At 44.1% G+C, this 15551-nt stretch overlaps 1 protein-coding gene and 1 pseudogene across 1 annotated transcript; both read left to right on the top strand.

The window, feature by feature from the left end:
- Nucleotides 1–3388: 3388 nt before the first annotated feature.
- On the top strand, nt 3389–6906 carry LOC120699144 (annotated as a pseudogene).
- Nucleotides 6907–7844: 938 nt separating this feature from the next.
- LOC120699207 (signal peptide peptidase 1-like) lies at nt 7845–15073 on the top strand. Its single transcript, XM_039983144.1, has 12 exons — nt 7845–8077; nt 10736–10834; nt 10952–11067; nt 11173–11324; nt 11404–11489; nt 11939–12066; nt 12189–12239; nt 13169–13255; nt 13347–13416; nt 14005–14141; nt 14234–14311; nt 14714–15073. The coding sequence occupies exons 2-12, from the start codon at nt 10795–10797 to the stop codon at nt 14804–14806; spliced, it is 1038 nt and encodes a 345-aa protein (XP_039839078.1). The 5' UTR covers nt 7845–8077; nt 10736–10794; the 3' UTR covers nt 14807–15073.
- The last annotated feature ends 478 nt before the right edge of the window (nt 15074–15551 follow it).

A 15551-nucleotide genomic window follows, 5' to 3' on the forward strand; every position in this document is an offset into this window, starting at 1 on the left:
CTGGCCAACTCCGTAGAGGTTCCTCTAGCCTCTATGTTTTGGACACATTGAGTCTTCCTGCTTCTGCTACCTCTACAGCTCATGTGTCATCTGTTGCATCATCATCTGCACCTTTTGCCATGTGGCATCATCGGCTCGGTCATCTATGTGGATCTCGTTTGTCGACCTTAATAAGTAGTGGTTGTCTAGGCAACACTTCTGTCGAGTCTAGTTTTCAGTGCAAGGGATGTAAACTTGGAAAACAAATACAACTTCCATATTCTTCTAGTACATCTCATTCAGCTCGACCTTTTGATCTTATTCATTCAGATGTATGGGGTAAAGCACCTTTTCCCACTAAGGATGGTCATGAGTATTATGTTATTTTTATTGATGATCACTCTCGATATACTTGGATTTACTTTATGAAACATCGCTCCCAGTTGTGTTCCATTTACCAGAATTTTGCTCGTATGGTGCATACTCAGTTTTCCACTTCTATTAAAGTGTTTCGTTCTGATTCTGGTGGCGAGTACATATCTGATACTCTTCGCCAATTTTTGGCCTCTGAGGGTACTCTTCCTCAGCTTTCATGTTCTGGAGCTCATGCTCAGAATGGGGTTGCTGAGCGCAAGCATCGCCATCTCATTGAGACTGTTCGTACCCTTTTGATTTCCTCATTTGTTCCTTCTCATTTTTGGGGTGAGGCTGTTTCTACCGCTGCTTATCTCATAAATAGACAACCGTCTTCAGCACTGTCTAGAAAATGTCCTGGTGAAGTTCTATTTGGTACTCCACCTCGCTATGATCATCTTCGGGTTTTTGGTTGCACTTGTTATGTCTTGCTTGCCCCTCGTGAGCGGACTAAGTTGACTGCTCAGTCTGTTGAGTGCGTGTTTCTGGGGTATAGTCTTGAACATAAGAGTTATCGTTGTTACGATCCTTCCTGTCGTCGTATGCGTATTTCTCGTGATGTGATCTTTGATGAGAATCGCCCTTTCTTTTATAATTCTTCCACTCCATCTTCATCTTCCCCCACAGAGTCCACTAGCTTTCTGTGTCTTCCTCCACCTATTCAATCACCTTCATATCCACCACAGCATTCATGTCCTCCACAGCCTTCATGTCCACCACAACCTCCACCACCTCCACCCGCTAAACCTCCCATCACACAAGTTTACACTCGTCGTCCCAAGGCTCCCACAGTTCTTCCATCTGATTCTCCTTCGGCCAGTCCTGATACTCCTGTTTTAGATGCATCTGACACTACTGATGAGTCTCATTCTATTTCTCATGAGTCACAGGTTGGTCCGCGATATAATCTACGGGATCGTGCTGCTATTGCTCCTCCTGATAAATTGGGTTTTCCCTATGTAAGTGCTGCCCTTGTTGTTGCTGAACCTTCCACTTACAAGGAAGCATATGGTATTCTAGAGTGGCAGAATGCTATGTCAGAGGAGCTTGCTGCACTTGATCGGACAGGTACTTGGGAAATTGTTCCTTTGCCATCACATGCTGTACCTATTACATGTAAATGGGTGTTCAAAATCAAGACCAAATCAGATGGATCCCTTGAGAGGTATAAAGCTCGTCTTGTTGCTCGCGGTTTTCAGCAAACTCAGGGGAGGGACTATGAGGAGACTTTTGCACCCGTTGCACATATGACTATCGTTCGTACTATGATTGCAGTAGTTGCCGGTCGTTCTTGGACTATCTCTCAGATGGATGTCAAGAATGCTTTTCTTCATGGTGAATTACATGAGGAAGTTTATATGCACCCACCTCCAGGTGTTGATGTCCCTTCAGGACAGGTTTGTCATCTTCGTCGTGCTCTCTATGGCCTCAAACAAGCTCCCCGTGCTTGGTATGAGCGTTTTGTCTCCGTGATAATAGAAGCTGGTTTTTCACCTAGTTCTCATGACCCGGCTCTATTTATTCATACTTCTTCATGTGGTCGTACTCTGCTTCTTATCTATGTTGATGATATGTTGATCACGGGTGATGATGCCGAGCATATTTCCTTGGTCAAGAGGCACCTTAGTCAACAATTTCAGATGACTGATTTGGGTCCCCTCAGTTATCTTTTGGGCATTGAGGTTTCACGATCTGACAAAGGGTATTACATTTCTCAATCTAAATACATTCAAGATCTGATTGCTCGATCTGGTATTACTGATACTCAGACAGCTGCCACTCCTATGGATATTCACTTACAGCTTCATCCTACGGATGGTACCCCTCTCGAAGATCCTGCTCGATACCGCCATATTGTTGGTAGTCTAGTATATCTCACAGTCACAAGGCCTGATATTGCTCATGCTATTCATATTTTGAGTCAGTTTGTGAGTGCTCTAACTTCAGTTCATTTTGGACATTTGCTTCGTGTACTGCGATACTTACGTGGGACATCCTCTCGGGGTTTATTCTATGCTCATGACAACTCACTTCAGCTTCATGCCTATTCAGACTCCACTTGGGCCAGTGATCCAACAGATCGCCGTTCTGTCTCTGGTTATTGCATTCTTCTTGGTTCTTCTCCTCTTGCCTTGAAGTCCAAGAAGCAAGCTGCTGTCTCCCGCTCTAGTACAAAGGCAGAACTTAGAGCACTTGCCACTACTACTGCTGAGATTGTGTGGATTCGATGGCTATTAGCTGATTTTGGAGTTTCTTGTGATACCCCACACCTCTTCTTTGTGATAACACCGGAGCCATTCAGATTGCTAATGATCCTGTCAAGCATGAACTTACGAAGCACATTGGTGTTGATGCAGCCTTTACACGGTCCCATTGTCATCAGAAAACTATTGCTCTTGAGTATGTTTCATCAGAGCAGCAGCTTGCTGATTTTTTCACTAAAGCACAAACTCGAGAACATCATCGTCTTCATTTGCTCAAACTCAACGCTTCGGATCCGCCTTGAGTTTGAGGGGGGTGTTAACGCCCATATATTATCTAGGCCCATAGTGGCCCATACTCTGGCTACATATATGTCCACCTAGGACTAATGGAGATTATTACTTGTCTAATCATTCAAATGTAACAGTACAGTGTGCATTGCCTGGTCTGCAACTGCGTGTACGCATGCGAGATCTCCCGTTTTGGTGATTGTGTCATAGTTGAGTTTGGGTTCTGTAAAACCTGAAGGTGCTACTGCAAAAATGGAGGTTCTGTAAAACCTGAAGGTGCCATTACAAACTCGTGTTTTGGGTGCCATGAATGAATACTTCTAAAGTAGAAATTCTACCTGCAACAAGATTTTTGATGCAACGCCAACTCCGTTTGTCTTCTGAAATTGTTTGTCTTCTGAAATTGTTCTTGGTCACCTGCCCCTTGCGTGAAAGACACGAATAGGAGAACTTGAGTGGTGTGGAAATTGGCCAGGAAACAATTCCAGAAGCTTCCCCCAACTGAAAGGGTACGGACGTATTTAAACCTATTCAAGATCTCGGGGTCACATCTGCAAAAAGACCATCACACGGACGCGGAAGCGGAGACTGGAAATCGGGAGGGAGACGACGCTGCGCCAGATCGCGGGAGATGGAGCCGAGAGCTGCAACCCACAGATCCGGCGCCTTCCTACTCCTCGCCGCCGTCCTCGCAGCGGCCGCCTCCTCCGCATCGGCCATCGGGGACAAGTGCGCTGCTTGCAAGGCTGTTGCGGTAAGTTGCCTCCTGTTCGGTCCTCTTGTCGTTCTTTTTTTTTTTTTGAAGTCGTCCTCTTGTCGTTCTTGGAGCAATCCTGTTAAGCGTGTCTGAAACCATTTTATAGCAGCGAGGGGGGAAAACTAGCTCCGACCTGAAGCTGCAGTGCAGGATAGATCATGAACTGGATCTTTTAACGTTCTCTGTAGAATTTCGATGCTGGCGCAGTCAGAGTTTGAACTGAGTCCCTGACTATTTTATTGATAACTTGAGATTATACTAACTAGATTAACGGGGAAATTTCAACACTCAGGTGCTGGGAAAAGTATCATTTTGTGTGTTAATGTCGTGTATAGTGCAGTTGTTTGAAGATTGAATTCGAGTTCCAGCCTTCCAGGGGCATATATGTTTCCTCTTTGTTCTTCTCTACCGTCAATAAATGAACTTTGTGTTTCAGTAATTTGCAATGTACACTGTACATTCTCTGATGTATCTATTGATCTTCTTTCCAGGCAGAGCTAGAGATTGGAATTTCGAGTGTAAGTACACCGATAATCTTTCTTTCAGTTGCCTTTATTTATGTGATTCTGACCTTTGTCTACAATGCTGATTTCAGTTTTATCTTTATACCAAGTAGCTTTATCTTTCTCAAATATTAAAATATCTTTTACAATTGATAAAACAATCATTCCATAATCTTAGCTGCTTACAAATTAGTTTTTCAGTTATTGGCATCAAATGATCAATTATTGTGTCTGAATTCTCTAATACAGGAGAAACCGAGAAATCACTTGGACCTGCGCAACCGCTTGAATTCCAAGGGTCAGAGGGAAGGGAAGGTCATTGATTACAGGTACACAGCCAGCATAATAACACACATTGTGAATGAAGAAAAAGATGCATATTGGAAAATACGTTGAGAGGAATAGTCCCTGATTTAACTCTACACAGGGAGCGTATTTGATCTTGATTGGCATCCTTTGGTTTCACATAACAAGTTATGGATGTATTTCACTGCCTACTCTTGTCATTATATGTAGTTGATCCTATATACGTGGTGCAGAGTCAGTGAGCTTCGGGTTGTAGAACTTCTGGATGGCCTGTGCGATAAGATGCAAGATTATACCTTGCAGAAGGTAGAACAAAAATCTATTACTGTTTTAGATTTTGTCCTGAATACCATCTTATTGATGCTGCTTCCTTTTCTTGATATCTAGCGTAATAAATATGCCATAAATGTAAAGAGGGTTATCAGTATACTTTAGTATTCAATTTTTTTGATATAGCATCAGGATGTTCCCCAGCATTTAGCCACAACCTAATGATTTTTTTTTTCTGGTGTGCAGTTGGAATCCGGCGAAAAGGATGGGTGAAAGTAACAGACTGGAACAGCTTTCAAACTGGTAGATCTTTTTTTTCAACTCTGTGGCTCCTGTTAACTTTTCTGATGACTTGTTACTATATTGGTACTGGGAGACCAAAGTGCCATGTCAATCCATGGTTTCTTGCAGTATATTAGTTCCTTTTTCCTGCTTAGTTGTTTTCTATCATGCATCACCCCAGGAAAGGCTGCAAGCACTAGGTTTAGAGCTGTGTTTCTGATCATTTCTGAATGTTATTGTAAGCAACTCAAATTCAGTGATGTGAAAATAATCTTGGAGGATATTACTGAAGATGATCTTCGAATCGATCCTGTTCACGAGATTAAGTTGCATCGTCTTGTGGTAAATCTTAATGCAGAATGCCAAGCTAACAAGTCATACCTTTGGATTATGTTCATTCATTACAATAATAACATTTGTACGTGTACTAGAATTGTTTCTAATGCCTAACACTATGTTGGTTATGTCATTGTTCTTTTTTGTAGAAAAGAAGGCAGCAGCACGGGCACATTCCAAAAATCTGTCCAGCTTCTGTGGAAGGTACGTTAGGTTTTCATTAACGGAATAAGCAGAACATATAAGCAGTTTTAGTATTTTTTTTCTATGAATTTGTCTGGCAGAATGTGGTCTGTATACAAAACTTTCTTCTTATTTATGTGGTTGCAAAATTTTACATGTCTTCCTGTCTTGTAAGTTGTAAAGGCTTCAAGTCACCTGGGTCAATTACACACACTATCCCGGACCAAACATATTTGCACATGCAAGCCTTTCCTCGTTGCTAAGAGTCATTTTTCTTACTTGTTAAACTTTCTCATTGTTAAGCAAGTCTAAACAAACTCTTCGTTCACCATGTGGTTTAGAGCACAACTTTATTGGTTGTGTAAAGATAATATTGACTCTCTGCGGCTTTTGAAGAAGCCTGCAGCTGAAAATTGAGGGAATGAACTGACCAACTTCACTTAATTTGCAGGTTACTTGAGGAAACAGAGGATGAGGTAGGCTTATCTTGGATACTGTTCATATAGTACTATTACAGTTTGGTTTTCGCAAATAGCATCTTATTAGCTTGATTATTAGTTGCGTTTTATTTTTAAAATATATGGTTTTTGTTTAATTTTGTCAAAACACAAATCAAGGCCTTGTGGATTCTGATTCTTTTTCTGGTTCATTTGCAGCTCTCTGAATGGATAAAAACAAGCTCCTCAGAATTGGAAAATGTGAGCAAGGCCCTTTGTGAAGATATTAGCACACACTGTCGGTCCACAAGGTATGTCATATCTGATGTATCGACTATCAGGCATAGATCGTCAGGGAATGGTTTCTGTGATTATGCCTTTTGGTGCCTGCATATTAGATCCTTCGTTTTAACCAAATCTCTGAAGAGCCTTACTGTATGTGACAAGGCCATGTCACCTGTTAGATTCTTTAGCATGCTTGAAAACTAACGATGCAGGCATGTTTGTACATTCACACATGACACATTGCATATTTTTCTCCTATTTTGATTGCTCTATACATCTTCTTCATTTCCTTTTCCTTCTAGTGCTACCATCCAGATCGATGATGAACTATAACAGGCCGTGCCATGGTGGTGGGCGAAGCAAAACAGACGGCAGGCTGGGAAATGTCAAAGGCACGAAGCTCAAATGGCCCCTGATACCCAATTTAATCAGACGTGAAGGTGCCATATCAGATGTTTTTTTTGTGTCGAGCTCGCATTCTTGTACTTCAAATAGGACCTGTAATTCGTTCCACATGATGATGTTCTTTGGTCTAAAGTATAGACTGCTCTATAGAGAACAACGGAACAGCAAATTTTGTACACCAAAATACAGTTGAAAACAGCCGCAACTAACCTGTCAGGGGCTAATCTGATATCTGAGTGCTTCCAAGTTCTAGCCAATTAGATCAATGCTCCGGATCATCTAGTGTTATGCCATGTTGAGTGTGGATTGATGAGCGCACATTGCGCATCCCTTAGTAGTTAGTACAGTATGCCAATGAGATGACCCAAAATTATATGCATTTGGGATTTGCAGAACGCATCCCACTGATCACGCACATTGGGTTGCCATAACAAGCCAGGAATTCATGGCTCGTCAGAGTTGTTTATAGACCAAAAATAAACTGTTGTAGCATGAAATAAAATTTGCACATAGTGAAGGGCAGGCGCTGAAACAAATACCTCTCAAGAGTCAAGCAAGATCTCAATATCTTTTTCAATACATTATGCCTTTGAAGATCTCAATCCCTAATTTCCAATACACCAGAAGATCTCAGTATCTCATCTCCAATGCAGCAGAAGATGCCCTTTAATTTTCTAAATTTGTCAATTTAGATCACCGATAGAGTACCTTTTTATTTTCCAAAGTCTGTCAATGGGTGTGTTTAGATCCGCGAAAATCTGGTAGAAAAGGTCACTTCGGACACTGTAGCATATTGTAGCATTTTTTCGTTTGTTTGTGGTAAATATTGTCCTATTATAGGCTAACTAGGCTCAAAAGATTCGTCTCGCAACGTACATCAAAACTATGCAATTAGTTTTTTATTTACCTATATTTAGTACTTTATGCATGGATTATTTGCTATATTTAATGTTTCGATGTGATAGAAAGTTTGGAGGAGTGAACACAGCCAATATTGATAACTTGTTCGCAAAATACTCGCCAGCTCTGGAGTGTGGGTCCCTGGTCAACGGAAGGAGTCCCCAAGTTGAATTTTACTGTGGGCCCATGCTGTCATGGAGTAACGGCGTCTTACTATTAAACCGTTTCCACCGCGTAATTTCATCTTCTTCCTCTGGTGCGAGTCTCCTCCCCCTATTAATCCCCCCCCCCCCCCCCCCCCCCCAAAAAAAAATTCCTTCCCGTCCCCAAATTCTACGCTCCTCCCATCCCGCACAGCCGGCCTCACCGCCGGCGACGGGACGCGACGACCCGCGGGCCGGCCGTCCTTCCGCCCCAGTCCTCCCTCCCTTCGTCGCCCCCTTTCAAAACCCTCTGCTGGGGCTCGGCTGGGCGCGGGGTCCAGGACGCGAGATCCGCCCGGGCTTGGACTGATTCCCTCTTCCCTCGGTGAGTAAACCCTAGACCGCTTGGGAGAGCTCCGTTTTACTAGTAATTCGCTTCGTTCGGCGGGATCTTCCATTTCTCTGCAGCGATTGCGCGTATGAATTCGCAAATCTTCGTTCATCGCCGCTCAGAGAATCCCCAAATCTTCGTTTATCGCAGTTCAGTTTGTTGCGGAGTCGTTTGCCTCGTTGTGCACCCTGTGCACCCGTTGTCCGGTTCGATTGGGCTCTTACGGGATAAACGAAGATTTCAGTAGTTGACCCCTGAACTACACCCTGTGCACCCGCATACCCAAATCTCAGATTCTCAGTTGACCCCTGATGTCTGAAAAATATCAGTTGACCCCATAGGACTTGGTAACCAAGGTGCCGGTGTAGTTTGTATTGAAATTTTTCTATGTCCTGCTTTAGTATGCCCCTGATTTTTGCAGACTAGATCTTACGGGAGTTGCTTCTGTTATGCTAGTCTTTAGGAGAAATCGATTCTGTTAATTATTTGGAAAATTCAGTAGTGAGATGGTGAATATCAGAACTATTGGCAACTTTCTATTGTGTGAATGCATGATTTTACTTGGAACTTGTATTCTTGGTGTGGTTGTAGTTGTAGCATCCAGACTTCCCTTGTGCTAGACTTAAGTGAGTAAGGCTGGAGCATTCTTTGACCTTACAGTATTGCTGAAGAAGACACTGAGCTTTTGTATCATGTCCCGTAAATTAAAATTTCTTTTGTTCTATCGTTGGATGTTTCCTACACTGTTAACCAAAAGCTGCTTCAGACTAGAAGGTATAGTCTTACTTTCCTAACTCCTTATTTGTATCATTGTATGGCACCAGTGATAAGATCGTGAAGCACCTGTGCTGCATCATTATCTGTAGGAGAGTAGGATGCGTATAATGTGGTCGATGTATTGCATTGAGCCCCTTGTGCGGTATATAGAGTACAGAGACTTGGGGAGTAAGGCACCTCCCCGATACATATGGCAGTCCGGGATTACATATCCGAACCTACCAAATATACTCTAACATCCCCTCGCAGTCGTAGCGGTAGCAACACGAACGGATAGATTGGAGAACAATGGAGATATCCCCCCCGCAATCGGAACGCCGGTGCGAATGCTTCGACTGGAGTAGCTCATGCAGATGATAGCCCCTTAGTGCTGAAGTAGCCGAGGTCGAGGTGGACGTGGTCGAAGTCGTGGAGGAGGGCGCGGGTCCGAAGCGTCGTCGAGGCGCCCGAGTACACAAGATCAGCAGCTTCTGGCCGAGGACAGTAGCAGGATGGTGAGCGGCGGATGGCGATGGTAGACCAGGCAGCTAAAAAGCGCACGGGGATCTTCCTTTAGCAACATCGGCGGCGGTGTCCGCGCAAGAACGGCAGGAGGCGTGGAGTCGGATTGGGCACCAGCTTGACGAGGACCGGCAGCGGGTGGCGCCACCGCCTGAAGAGGCGGCGATGCTGGCGAGGGTGGCTTGAGCACGAGCGGCGTCGCTGCAGCCTGGAGGGCGCAACAACAACTTCGTCCTCGGGAGTGTCGACGAGACGACGATGGAGCGAAGACGAACGGCAGGGCGACGCAAACCCAATCGCTGATCGGGAAAAGAAGAAAATCAGCAGCAGCAGACGAACCTTGGGGTACAATCTCGGGTGCCCCTAGCACTGCTCCCTCCCCCCTCCCCCCTCCCTTATCTCCTTCCCCCGGTTAACGGACAGTGGGAAAAATCAAACGGGGAGAGGAGAGGCCGTCCTTCCCGGACTCCATGGCCGGGCACCCGCCCGCCCTCGAGGATGCCGGGCCCGCGCTCAGGTCGGAAGGACCCAGCAGCAGGGCGCCGGCGGGAGTGACCGGCGGCGAGCAGCAGGGGGTAGCGAGATGGGGTGGCGCCCCCATGGCGGCGCGACCCGCCAACGACGGCGGTGAAGCGACGCGGTGGAGGTGCGTGGAGGCCAGGCAGGTGCGCCACCAGAGCCCGGCGACGATGACGAAGGCATCGGAGCCGAGCCGCCACCCTGGCAGGTCCATCCGTGGCCACAGGCGGTGCGGCTGGACCGGCGGGAGAAGGGCGGCGCGCGACCGTCGGGCGCCCCCGATCTTGCGGCGGCGGCGGCGGCGCCCCCACGGTTCTCCTCCGCAGCCACGGACTCGCGCAGGTGCAGCCAAGTCGCGCTCAGAACAGGGTGGCGACGGTGCAAGTTGCAGCGAGGTCGCGCTCAGGGCAGGGGTGGCGATGGCGTTTGAGGAGTAGATGGGAGGCACGTGGCCGGCGGGGCGCTCGGCGGGGGAGGCGAAGACGGCGGCGCTGGCGACGAATCGTAGCAGCGAGGTAGGTTCCCTTGCTGTGCTTGACAACGACAGCCACAACGGATCATAGGGATCCGCCGGGCATCCTACGAGGGCGCTGCCCCCGGCGGAGATCGATCTCCCCGGGGGCGGCGCAGCGGCGGCGGCAGCGGAAGCCTAGTTATGTCACAGGATCGTGACCCTCTGACACCATGTAGGAGAGTAGGATGCGTATAATGTGGTCGATGTATTGTATTGAGCCCCTTGGGCGGTATATATAGAGTACAGAGACTTGGGGGTAAGGCACCTCCCCGATACATATTGCAGTCCGGGATTACATATCCTAACCTACCAAATATACTCTAACATTATCATCGTCGCAGGGTCAGTTTGATATTCCAACAAAGAGTACCTTGCTAGTCTCCCTGATTGTCCCCGGACAATGAAGATGCATGAGCGAGCTGCCAATTTGGCCCTTGCCGGTATGTTTCTTGTTCAGTTCAGTCATTGCTGCCTTTACATTGTTCACTACGTTGATATTTGTTTTGATAAATTAAACTTGCTGACCTCTGCGGCCTTCTTTTTTACAATATTTGCAGCTTTGAGCTTGGCACCACTTGTGGTTAAAGTAAACCCAAATCTGAATGTGATATTGACAGCATGCCTTACTGTCTACGTGGGTTGCTACCGTTCTGTCAAGCCAACTCCACCCTCTGTAAGCAATATGTTTTTCTTTGCTATATATAACATCTGTTGGGTATTGCCGTGACATGTAAATTAAGAGACCAACTAATTTATTTTTGCAATTTTTATTATGCAGGAGACAATGTCCAAGGAGCATGCTATGCGTTTCCCCTTAGTGGGAAGTGCTATGCTCTTGTCACTGTTCCTTCTATTCAAGTTTCTTTCAAAAGACTTGGTCAATGCTGTGCTCACTGCTTACTTCTTCATTCTTGGAATCGTTGCTCTCTCGTATGTCCAAATTTTCTCGGAATACCTTTGCAGACATGTGTACTTATGAGCTAATGACTGCATTCATTCCCTTGTGCAGGGCAACATTGCTTCCATCTATAAAACGTTTTCTTCCAAAAGAATGGAATGACAATCTCATTGTATGGCGGGCTCCATTTATCCACTGTATGAACCTCACTCACTTTGATGTTCTTTCTTGTTTGTCCAATTATGCAGATCTTGAAACAAACTGCTTCTATGTTTTCAATGATATCCCGTAGCTCTATTTGATTATATATTCAATGCTGCTGTAATTGAAATAAAAATTGTGGTGACTGAGAGTCGATATACAAACTTATTGTGTGGCCTGAATGATTTTGAACTTCTTCACCATTGATGTTTTCAACCTTGTTACAAACAAAATGACATTGCTCCATGTGGATATGGCCATTTTTCTGTGAAATTAGAAAAACTATATGCTGGCATGGAAATACATTCTTTGTTGACAGCATTTCTTATGGATATATGGAAGCTCCATTTTCCTTCGCGAAATAGATGTATTATGTGCCAGAGTTGCCACCCTTTACAATCTTTATTCTTGAAGATGGTTTAAGTCCATGAGTTTCTTATTTCAGCACTCTCGGTGGAGTTCACAAAGTCACAGATTGTTGCTTCTGTCCCGGGATTTCTCTTTTGCATGTGGTATGCATCTAAGAAGCATTGGCTAGCAAATAATGTTCTGGGAATCGCTTTCTGTATTCAGGTTTGTTTGTATGATTTAACATTAATATGCATTACTTCAGATTATGGGCTTAAATCTTCCTGAATTTGATTGTTTCCGCCACGAATTTTACTTCACCAGAGCCTTAAACTTTGATTTTGCAGGGGATCGAGATGCTGTCATTGGGATCGTTTAAAACTGGAGCCATTCTCTTGGTAAGTTTTTTTTTCCCCATCTTTGTATTGGTTTGAAGACATATTTCTGTTTTTTTTTTCTGTTTTTTGGGTATAACTTCTAAGAACACATCCTCATCATTTCAGTCATAAACATGTTCTTATTTTATCATCTCTAAGCTATCATAGTTTTCACAACTGAAGTTTATATGCATAATAATTACAAATCATCTGGTCCTAATGTAACTTGATTTTGTTCCTACCAAAGGAACTACCTGTTATGCACTACAGGAAACTAAAAGTACTGCTGCTTGTGATGTATGTGGATTTAAATATGTATTGTTTCTAATTATGGTCAAAGTTGTATCCCTATCCTCTTTAACATGTTCAATATATTTTCTAACACTTTAATAGGGTCAGATTTGGTGCAGTTGGTGAGAAGCTCACCCACCGAGCACCAGGTCCTGGGTTTGAAGCAGCCTCCCTGCATATTTGCGGGGGTAAGGCTGGCTTCGGTTACCCCTTCCCCAGAACCCCACTCAAGTGGGAGCCGCCTGGCACTGGGTCTGCCCCCTTTTTTTTAATAGGGTCAGATTTCATATCATACTTTTACTGTTCTCCCGCTCCCCTCCCCTGTTTGGCCATAATGATTTTTTTACTGCAATATCTGTCCTAGCCGTGGTGCATATTGGCGAGTTAACTTTTATGCTTTGGCTTTTTAGTATGCACTCTGCCATACCTCTTGAACTTTGAAAAAGATAGTTTTTCTCGCATGGAACCTCATACTGAATAATAGTTCTGAAGAAACCGAGCGCTTGCATTTTGATTGTTTTGAAAATAATAGCTACAGCAATTTCATCTGTTCTGGCTGAACTGATTTGTGCCGTTTGTTTCAGGATAGTGCCACTGTATCATTCTCTATTCATTCACTGACATTCATATGTGAATGCATTTACCTTTTGCATTTTCAGGCAGGACTTTTTGTCTATGACATTTTCTGGGTGTTCTTCACTCCAGTTATGGTCAGTGTGGCTAAATCTTTTGATGCTCCAATAAAGGTCGGTGCTTGTTGTTAGTGAACTGTCTTTGTTAATACAGTCGGTTCTGTTTCGTCATCAACTAATCTGGCTCTGCATTGTTTTTCTACAGCTTCTGTTTCCAACTGCAGATGCTGCACGGCCATTCTCTATGCTTGGCCTTGGTGACATTGTGATACCTGGTCAGTAGTAAAAGTTTCTTTCTTTGTGCTATGTTACATTTCTGCTGATGTCTGCAGTGAATTAATTTTTTCCTGATTGAATGGTAATATATCAGCCACAGTACTATGAGTGCCAAACTTATTACACGAGCATATACTGGGATCTTGTTAGCATGTCTTAGGACAATCTACAGATATGTTGTATGGGAGCTTTTTTTCCTTGATTTATGGAGATTTATTGGAGAGAAGTATCAAGTATCAGGTTTTCTAGATTTATGATATAGTTATTCATGTATGCTTTTAGTACTTGGCTAAGAATCAGTGTTGCAACTAGAATTGGTCCAACTGGAACGAGATCATGCTCAGATATTGATGTATTTGTTGGGCCATATGACTAGGTCCTGAGGTTCATGCTCATGTATATTTTTAAGCTATCTGGTCGCATGCCCTCTCTTGAGTTATTGTCAATACAAGCACTATTTATATCTGTTCTGACCCCCTAGAAGGCAAAACTATCAGCTGCATATCAGGTGCATAGAAAATGTGATTTTATTCAGACAGTTTCTGTGTCATTCAGCTCATAATATGGATTTGTACTTTTGGTTCCAGGCATCTTTGTTGCACTTGCCCTGCGTTTTGACGTCTCAAGAGGTATCAAGAACCATTACTTCAACAGTGCATTTTTGGGATACACTGTGGGTTTGACGGTTACCATCATTGTAATGAACTGGTTTCAAGCTGCACAAGTGAGTTCTGTTACTCAGGTTTACTGCCTTTTTGCCCCTTATATCTGTCATCTCTGAAATATTAATATGGTCATTTTTTTGGGCATACGCAGCCTGCTCTACTATACATTGTTCCTGGTGTGATCGGTTTCGTTGCTGTTCACTGTTTGTGGAATGGAGAAGTAAAACAGGTCAGATTCTGAATACTTACTGCAACTGTGGCATTCTACCTCCGTCCTTCTACCTTGTGGCCCTTCCATTTGTACATTCTGGTTTCTGTACTATCAGTACTGCTCCGTATTAAATGTGCCTCTATCCTTTTCTTACCTGTCTAATAGATCTTGAGCAGAGTCACGAAGATAAAGTTGTCTTTGTTCTGAATTGGTATTCGGTTTTATGATGAGTAATGAGCTCCATAGTGTTGATGGTGTTCTCTAGTTCCTTCTAGTCATTTATTTCATCTCGCTTTCAGCTCATGTGTTTTTGGTTGTAGCTGTGCAAAGTTTTATCCCTTTTGTTTCCCTGAAAGTAGCTTATGTATAAAAGATGTCTTGGAATGCAAGACTGGCTGACTATATATATTGCACATGCAGCTACTGGAGTTTGATGAGTCAAAAACTGAAGCGGAGGAAGCCGGTGAAGAAGATCAAGATGATAAATCCAAAGAGGACAAGAAGGGGGACTAGCGTTCTAGCTAAATTTAGGTCATGATGAGGAGAAAAAGGAAGGCACAAGTTTTCGTGTAAGGTTGTCAGCAGCTAAATGGGCTTGATGACCTCTGATACCGGGCTCACTTAAAGAACTTAGAAATGATTCGCATGATACAACTTCTTTTTGCTTTGCGGATTATTTGGTTCGGAGAGTTGAATTGAAGAGGGAAAAAGATGGTGTGACTTGCGATGTTCTGACCTACTTCTGTTTTCCTTACTTCATCTTGGTTGCATTCCATGATATCTCGTTGGCTCCCTGCTTCCTAACTATACTGCTGCTAGTCTGTTTGGAATGCATGAATTTCACAGGCCTCCACGATGAAAGGACTCGGAGTTGTTGATTCCTTGTTCCAAATTGAGTCAAAATGAACAAGATTTAGGCTTTTTTGGTCTGAGCCGCCTTTGACTTTCGGCTTTTTGGTCTGATCTGCCTTTTACTTTTCTTTGGTGATTTAAAGCTGGAGAGGAGATATTCTCTTTCTATGCTACTGCATGAGTATGACGGATGTGTAAGAAAGGAACTGCAGAAACTGGAATAAGAAAGGTACTGCAGAAGACTGGAATCCGATACGTAGCTGCATCGAAGTCACGGCCCAAAAAAGCTGCGGCCATATGCCTTGCGTGGTGTTTTTTGACTATGGCTTCCATTTCCGAGGCACTGCACAGGCCACCGGGTGTTACCTTCTCCTGCACTCGTTGCCTGTTGTGGCAAACGCTACTG

The sequence above is a fragment of the Panicum virgatum genome, chromosome 1K (assembly GCF_016808335.1).
Source record: "Panicum virgatum strain AP13 chromosome 1K, P.virgatum_v5, whole genome shotgun sequence".
Taxonomy (NCBI): domain Eukaryota; kingdom Viridiplantae; phylum Streptophyta; class Magnoliopsida; order Poales; family Poaceae; genus Panicum; species Panicum virgatum.

Excerpts from the sequence above, each read along its gene's own strand:
- LOC120699207 (XM_039983144.1), top strand. The coding sequence starts at position 10,795 with ATGAAGATGCATGAGCGAGCTGCCAATTTGGCCCTTGCCG. Across the intron at positions 11,325-11,403 it reads CTTGGAATCGTTGCTCTCTC|GGCAACATTGCTTCCATCTA; the intron begins GTATGTCCAAAT and ends TCCCTTGTGCAG. Across the intron at positions 12,067-12,188 it reads GAATCGCTTTCTGTATTCAG|GGGATCGAGATGCTGTCATT; the intron begins GTTTGTTTGTAT and ends TTGATTTTGCAG.